Source organism: Eretmochelys imbricata, chromosome 12 (assembly GCF_965152235.1).
Source record: "Eretmochelys imbricata isolate rEreImb1 chromosome 12, rEreImb1.hap1, whole genome shotgun sequence".
Taxonomy (NCBI): Eukaryota; Metazoa; Chordata; order Testudines; family Cheloniidae; genus Eretmochelys; species Eretmochelys imbricata.
Window position 1 is genome coordinate 33,455,012 of NC_135583.1, and position 8,693 is coordinate 33,463,704.

At 44.7% G+C, this 8,693-nt stretch overlaps 1 protein-coding gene across 2 annotated transcripts; it reads right to left on the minus strand.

The window, feature by feature from the left end:
* Positions 1-4,292: 4,292 nt before the first annotated feature.
* SDR42E1 (short chain dehydrogenase/reductase family 42E, member 1) lies at positions 4,293-8,693 on the minus strand. 2 transcript variants are annotated; one of them, XM_077830750.1, is made up of 3 exons: positions 8,561-8,693; positions 6,507-6,613; positions 4,293-5,757 (listed from the first exon to the last, which is right to left on the minus strand). In XM_077830750.1, the coding sequence occupies exons 2-3, from the start codon at positions 6,572-6,574 to the stop codon at positions 4,650-4,652; spliced, it is 1,176 nt and encodes a 391-aa protein (XP_077686876.1). In that variant the 5' UTR covers positions 6,575-6,613; positions 8,561-8,693; the 3' UTR covers positions 4,293-4,649. The 2 variants fall into 2 exon arrangements, with proteins under 2 accessions (XP_077686876.1, XP_077686877.1); XM_077830751.1 differs by lacking the exon at positions 8,561-8,693 and adding an exon at positions 7,629-7,759.

Sequence of the window (8,693 nt, forward strand, 5' to 3'; positions counted from 1 at the left end):
TCTCTAGTGTGTTAGTTTCTTATTTACAAATATCAGCCTCACTACTTCATCTCTTTAAAGATGTTTTGAGAAGGAAGGGAGGGACACATGTCAAGTGTTGACGTAGTTTGAGCACTAGAAATTTTAATGGCATCTCTTCTAAAATTTCAATAGATACATTTTCAATTTGTAGTTGTACTTTTGATGATTCACATTCAGGAACACCAAGCGGGTACTAAATTTTGGAAACCTTGTGGCATAGCCTGCGAGTTAAAGTAATACCTTAATGATCTTTACCCAGTTGCACAAGGAAAAAAAAATGTGGAGCTGGCTTAGATAAAGGATCATTATAAAACACTGGAAATGGAACATCTGCAGCTGATTTTTGGGGATGTTTAAAAGTATTTTTCTTAGTAAGCTGCAGGTTTCCTATTTTGATTTTGAAAAGTGAAAGAGGCAAGGTGTCCCTCACCTTTCTATCACCAGTCCTTTGTTCTATTTACTAGGAAGAGCTGGAAGACAGAAGAATTATTGACAATACCAAATGCTGATCTAGTATGGACTAGCGTATACAGTGCTTTTCATCCATAGATCTCAAAGTGCTGTACAAAGGGAGATCAGCATCATTATCCCCATATTACTCACATACAGCTAACTGGTTTTGGGAGTGGGTGAGCAGGCTATTTTGGGGGCTGGGAAGAAGGTGTGTTCCTCCCTGTGCATGCTGTCTCAGGAAAAGGGTCTGGAGCTAAAGGATCTGCCATTTCGTGGATCCACATGTCCTTCCACCTGCAGGGAGCAGGAGGGAGTAGTGGCTATGGACCAGCTCCGTGGATGAGCAGAGAATGATTCCTCCTGCATCCTGCTTGCTTCTGTGCAGTTCTCCTGTGTCCAGCTGAGCTCCATAGGCAGGTCAGGCACTGGGGAGAGGCTCCTGGAGCAAATCATGTGCTTTTGGGGTTATTTTGCTTTGGTTTGTGTGCATTTTGTCTCACTGCATGAAAAGACTACCTTCCTCACAGTTTTGCTTGTCCTGGATGATCCCAGAGCCCTTACTCTTGCAAATAATCTAGTTTAAGTGATCCAGGCCTGCTCTTATAAGTAATGACCAAAAGCAATCCAGTGCTCTACATAATCTTTATCCATACAGCCATCCAGGCCTTTTCGCCCGTCAGAAATATTGTCACGGGTTAATCTTTTCACTCAAGATGTTGGCATATCTCCCTGAGGTTCCCAGCAAAGCTGCTGTTGAGGCATTATAAACACACAGGTTTTCAGTGTCTGCTCTGAGCCAAGGTCCTCAAACACAGGGCACGACTTATTTGCTGCGCTGGCCTCAGTGCTGCCTTCTATCATGGGCCCAAGACTGGAATCTCTTTGATCTTCCACTAAGAATGAATCCCTTATCTGGCATTGCCTGGCGCTAGTTAATTTGAAAGTGGCAGTGAAGAGCAAACCAGTACAGCGTATTTAGGCACAATAGCCTTTGTGACAATGCAGGAAGAACTCCCCTCAGTGCCTACTCTTCATTTGGCATAGTAACCACTGGCACCAATTCCAGACATATCCTATGCTGCCAATGTCTGTCTTGGCACAGCAAGTCCTTACAGATGCCTGTCAAGGTAAAAGTAAGAAGAGAGAATCAATAAGAGGGGCATAAGAAAAAGAGGAAGTGCCGTCTTTCTCCTTTATACTCTGACCCATGAAGGTCATGGATTAGGAGATGTATAGAACCCTGCTGCATCTCAGCTAGGAAACCAGTACCCCCTAGTTTAAACACCCATTCCATGGGAGCTGTTGCAGCCCCAGTGGCCTGGCTTAGGCAGGTGCCCCCTGGTGGAGTTAAACAAAGCAGCAACTTCAAGTTCGATGCACACTTTCATCACATGCTGCTCCTCAGAGCTGCTCCTCAGATGCCCAGTTTGGAAGAGCGGTGCGACAGCTCGTATTTAGCTAAGAACTCCTCAGCCACCATCCCCCAGGTGGAGTACTGGCTCTTGAAGAAGGGAGGTTATGGACTGTGTGTGGTGTTCAAGAGTTGCCTCTGTGTATTTCCGCTAGCCATCCACCTTCCCCTCAGAGCTGGAGTTCTGTATAAGCTCAGGACTGCAGGCTAGGCAGCAAGAACTAAGGCTGTCAGGCAATGACAGAACTTAAATTGCTGGGGAATTTCTTTTAAACATCAGAACTAGGGTAGCTCCAACGTCAAAACGAGAGTATTTAAAATTTAGATAAAAAAACCAAGTGTGAATTTGACTTGTCAACATAAAGGGCAGGAACAAAATTGTTGTTCCCAAAATTATGGATGCTAAAACGTATCAGTATTTCCCCCGTGTAGTAAACTGAAAAATAGTCTACTTAAAAGTGCTGCTGTGAGTGGAATTCCAAGTTTCATAATATAAAATGTTCATAGCTCCTCATATAAAAACATGAAGTCCTTTTGGGGTGATACTACATGTTAAGGAAATTATTGTAATAGTATTTTTAGAAGCTTGAATAACAATGGAACACAAAAATAATTGTTAAACACCATTCCATCAACTGCCCTTGGCTAACTGCTTGATAATACTGAGGCCCTCAGCTACTTAACACTTGAACCAACTCCTTCATTTTAAATAAGCATTTTTTATAGTTGGAAAAATCTAGAAACGTGAGCTTCTTCAAGCACTTTAATAGTAATTGCTACAGATTAGCCTACTGTATAGAAGTGTGTTCCAGAATAAGACATTACACATCTAATACCTTTAACCCATAAAAGCACCCCCAAAACTTCTAGTTCCGTTTTTAATTTTTTTCCCCTTGTAAGCACACTGCTTGGTCAATAGCAAATCCACCCACTGTGAGTCAAATTCTTCTGTAATGTAACTCTACTTAATTCAATACCAGAGATTAATTTGGCCTCTGAATGAAAAGATGGCTGCACCAATGTTAGTTTGCAAATCATCAAACCTTCTATTAGATCTATTAGAGTTGCAGAACCTGAAGACTAGTTGTAAGGGTTAGAACTAACAGATTTCCTAGATAAATCGGATTTACTACATGTTTCCTTTCTGTTTAACACCAGTGTGCCAGATCATTATGAGATGACCAAAAGTAACTCACGTGGTACAAATTCTCAAGCAAGATCTTGACACCAACTGGTGGTTTATACTCCCAAGCATGTATACTCCCAATCCACCAATAATCAGAGTAGCTAATGATCCTGTCACACTACCTAAATCACTGTTCCTGTGACAGTAAGAGGTATTAGGGTCATAGATCTTATCTAGTATGACAAAATTGACTAATGTGCAGGGATTAACCACTCGAGCGTATTTCAACCTTTTTGATGTTAATCCTAATGGAAAAATTCCCTGTGTGAATTGGAATTAGAGTGAATTTACCACCTCTGTACATGAGGAAGCTTTAGGTATATCCCTCTATCTTAGATCACAGCTCATTTTTGGTCAGGTCTGAGTGCACCAAAGGCTAGGAGTGAACCATAGAATACCAGGGTTGGAAGGGACCTCAGCAGGTCATCTAGTCCAACCCCCTGCTCATAGCAGGACCAATCCCCAATTTTTGCCCCAGATCCCTAAATGGCCCCCTTAAGGATTGAACTCACAACCCTGGGGTTAGCAGGCCAATGCTCAAACCACTGAGCTATCCCTCCCCCCAAGGGACAATGTATGAACTTTTCAGAATACAATTCCTTTGGACAGGGGTACAGGAATCTTCTCAGTAGCAAGGATCATGGATATAATTCTCTCAATGTGAAAAAGGCCAAATGAAGACAATTGGTTATACACCTTGCAGCATGCCTCTATAACTGAAAACAAAATGCCATTTGCAATCATATTGAACTTCACACCCCGTGTATGACTCTCTGCTAAATGAAAGTGCAGTTCTATTTTGAGAAGAGACTGTACACAAAAAATGTCACATTTGTAATCAGTGGTTCCATTCTGTTCGTGTATTCACCAATCACACCTATTTACTCTAGTGACACCAATGAATTGTTCCAGTCCTTTGCTCCAATCACTCAAAGCATGTGAGCTGGATTCTGTTCTTCTTATGCATCACCCACCAAATCAGCATCACCCAGTTCCAATCAATTATACCTGTGCAAGCTGCTGAAAGCACTAATGGCATAACTGGAATACAACAGGATTGTAGATGTCTCTGGGGGCCCAATTTGGCCTGCAGAACCTTTATTTCTTGTGATGATAGGCAAGAAGGAAAGAAGCTTAACATTCAGTGTGAAGGATGAGAATGTAAGGGGCTCAGTTAAAAAGAAAACCTCTCATTTGATATGGAAGTCACAGAGTCATGTGGAAACCTGCAATGCCATTATTTCAATGTATGGCCGCACTTTAATGTACAGTGGAGTATAAATATATACACATAATTTTGTTTAAAAAAACACAGCAATACTGTTAATCCATTGAAACAGAATAGTCCCTTCAGCAGACATAAAACAAACATATGGACTACCAATGCTAAAATATTCTGGTATGTATTATTACATTGTTCTGGAACGCCAAAACTTTTGAAACTGGCAAAGTTATTTTCATCACTGAATGTATGCACTTTTTCAGAGAACAGTGAGATCTAATTTTATTTTAAGTTTCAAGTACTTTGTATATTTTATCACCCTATAAAAAGAGCCCAAGCTCAATGTTCAACATCTATCAAACAGAGAGTGTTACTGCTGCTGGAAGCCATGAGAGCACCACTGCGGCCAACAGCAAGATCAACCCTCCATCCCTAATCAGATGTTTTATAGTATAGATTCTGAGTTTTCTTCCATGTCCCTGGGATTTAAACCACTCAACTACTTCGGTCAGACTAAACTGCTCAGGTTTGTACCCTAGTTCTTTCCTGGCCTTTTCCATGCTGAAATAATGTGTGATGCCAGTTTTGTAAACCTCAGTGCGAGTGAGGAGAGGCTGAAAATTATAAATTCGTCCTACAAAAAAATGGACCATTTCAGTTAGGAATGCAGAAAAATATACAACGGAGAGAGAAAGACGAACAGTTGGGAATTGGTAACCCAAGCCTTCAACTAAAGGTCGGAAAAATTCAAAGTTGTTTATTGGCTTGCCATCTGAAATGAAGTAAGCTTGGCCTGCAGCTATGTGCTGTTTAGTGGCTTTGAGTGCCTCTGAAGCAAGGATATGAGCCTGAACTAGGTTATCTACATGGACAAATTCCACTAAACTCAGAGGGTCTCCATATACAAATTTAAACAATCCCCTTTCAATGTAGCTAACTATTCTTGGAAGATGCCTTTGCTCTCCGGGCCCATAGATGCCTGCTGGTCGGAGAGCACAGGTCCTTAACACACCTTTCCCTTCTTCAAGTTCAGTGTCATTTGCCTGCAGCACTTTCATCTCAGCTAAAGACTTGGTCCGGGAGTAGTGATCAGGATGAAGGTGAAGTGGTAGATAAGGCAGAGATTCATCCCCGTTTTCTATAACTTGGCCCCCAAAGACTACATTGTATGTACTTGTATAAATCAGACTTGACACTCCTGTTTTCCTGCAAGCCTGGATGATATTTTCTGTTCCTCTCACATTAACGTCTTCTATAAGTTTTCGGTTCAGCTGCTCCCTGCCAGACATTCCATAGGAAGCAATATGGAATACACAGATTACATCTCTGAGAGCTTTTTCCACTTCAGAGAGACAGCAGACATTCCCCTGTATGAACTTCACTCCCTCTGGCACAGCTTGGATTGGCTTCAAGACATCAAAGAGAATCACGTCAACTCCCTTTTCGTATAGGGCACAACCTAAACTAAAACATGACCGAGACCATATGTTACTAAGATACATAGCGTAACGATGAATGAAACATTTCACCCATGAGTAGAAGGAACTTGTAAACTATTTCAGTGCTGAATTCTTGCTGGTCAGAGTTGTCTGAGGGTTGGCCTACATTGAATACTTACATTACGCACAGCTATGTCTCTCAGGGTGCGTGAAAAATCCACACCCCTGCAGACATAGTTATGCTGACCTCACCTCTCGTGTAGACAGTGCTAGATTGATGGAAGAATTCTTCTGTCAACATAGCTACTGCCTCTTGGGAAAGTGGATTAACTACAACAATGGGCAAACCCCTCCTGTCGCTATAGCGAGTATCTACATGGAAGCCCTTTAGCTGCACTGGTTTAAGTGTAGACATATTCCAAGAATCTGTGCTACCTATTCAGGTGTGAGTAAGGCACAGCAGCTTCATAGCCAACAGTATACAAGGGAGTGACGGCCAGCATCACATCTGACCACCTCTGACTGCCCAAACCTGGTAAATCAGGTACTCGTTTTGCAGCTGGTGAACTAGAGGTAGCCTTTCAATATAAGAGCAACTGAGCTCAAGCCCATGATCTTTAGCATTGTCTTTGAGGCACTGGAATCACTAAGAGACAAGAAGCACAGAGCCCTGTGATGCTATTTTTACAGACTCACTTCACTAAAAAGATCTGCACTCTAAAGTGTTTGCTACTATATTTAATGTAAAATAAAGTTAATATTTTATGCACTAACCGGAAACCAAAGTAACCACCTCCTCCTGTAATAAGGACTGTTTCCTTGGTCACATTTTCTATGTGCATCCTTTTTCCTTTGGCACTACTTTACTTGAGCAAATTGACCTGCAAATTAAAAAAAAAAAAATGCATGACAAAACTGCATAATTAAAATAATTTTCACTGCATTTTAACATCTCCCCATATTTAGCAATTCTAAGTTATATGTTTGTGCTTTAATTTTAGGAGACTGACTACATCATTTGCTAAGTAATGCAGGAATAGATCCCGTCCCTTTATTCTTCTAAAGGCATATACAAACAAATAACAAAAAGACCACATTGTGAATATGACAGTTACTAATATATGAACTACTAATAGCCAAATAAGCAAGAGGGTTCTCAGTTTCCATTAAATTAGGCCATATTCTGATGTTATACAGGTGTGTACTGAATAATTCAATTAAACTCACTACAAAACTACCCGGTACTATAGAAATGCCACTAATTTATACACTGAATACATTTGCATAACAATTCCATATCAAATATCCATATACCTGAAGCTTTATTAGTGTACTGTGATAATACATCAAGTACTCATATATACATAGTTGTATGTGTATATCTTTATGCAGAAATGGCACCAACTGTGGCCTTAATATATATACTCATTCCCTACCTAAGCCATCATACCTGTCGAAGTATTATGTGTATATTTCACCTGTATACTTACTTGTAAATATCCCTAAAATACTCAAAGAGTGGGAAAACAAAGGGCCAGTATACTTCCTTGGCCCCAAACCTGCACAGCATAGGTTTATACACATTCCCACTCAAATCCAGAGGCCAACTCATGCCCATAAACCTATACAAAAGCCTAAGTCTATATAAGCAGCAGAGTCCTGTGGCACGTTATAAACTAACGGACGTATTGGAGCATAAGCTTTCATGGGTGAATACCCATTTCGTCGGATCATATAAGTCTATATAAGATTGTCAGGCTTTTTTATTTTCTGGGACACCACCTTAACAACATGTGTATCCAGATACACATGCTCCCTATGAAGCCAGCCAATGCAATGCACTCAGTGGAATAGGGGAGGAGAGCTGTGGATGACAGAGGGCTTGTCTACACTTACTGGAGGCGATCGGTGCCTCGGAGGTCGATTTAGTGGGGCGAGTGAAGATCTGCTAAGTCAGCGGCTGATTGCTCTCCCCTCCACTCCACCGGACCCAGAAGAGTGGGCAGGAGCATCTCCCATCCACCCTGCAGTGTGGACCCTGCAGTCAGGAGATCTAAGCGAGGTGGATACGCTCTTCACGTAACTCATATTGCCTAGCTTAGACCGACTTTCCCCCTTGGCTTGGTCTCCACTCGCTCTTTCTGTCGGTCAAACGTTTGTCAGTCCGGGGTGTGCAGAGAGCAGCCCCTGAGCGACCGACGTGCCGGTGCCGGTGCCGACAGCGCTCGGTGGGCAGGAGACGCGCTCCCGCGGGCAGAGCTAACGCTGCCCCTGGCGGCGGCTTTCACTGAGCCGGCAGGGGCGGCTCGCTGCCGGGGAGACCGGACAGGGGCAGGGCCGCCGCCTGGCCGTGCTGACCCGCTGGGGAGCGGCGAGACAAGCGGAGGAGATACGCTCTGCTGCTGGACTCAGTCTGCCGGGGCCTGAGACAGGCGCTCGAGACCCGCCCTACCGGCTAGGCCCGCTCTGCCGGCGACAGGCCCCGACGGCTTCCCCGCGGCGGGGAGTCGGCAGCAGGCCGGGGCAGACCGGCTCCCACAGCCAGGCCCCGCCGCCTGCCGAGGGAGCGGCCTCACAGTGCCGGGGAGGCGCGCCCTGAGCCCCGGGCTGCCAGTGCCCCCCGCCCCGGCCGGGGGAGCGCGGTTTGCAAAGCGCCCTGAGCCGCCCCCCGTCGGTAGCAGGGCGCACAAGTCACAGCGATGTGGGACGGACGGACACAGAGCTCCCACCCCCCGGGGGCTCCCCACAGGCGGGGCGGGGCCTGCGCACCCCTTGCCACCAGCTGGCACCGCCCGGGGACGCGAACGGTGCCCCCCGCCGCCCCTTACCTCCCAGCAGCTCCGGGCTCTCTCCCTCTCAGCCCCGCCCCGGCCCGCGGGGTGAGCCGCTGCCGGAGGCGGGCCCGCGCTGCTCCCATCACCGCCCCATCCCCATCCACCCGCGCGCGGAGCAATCGCGCGT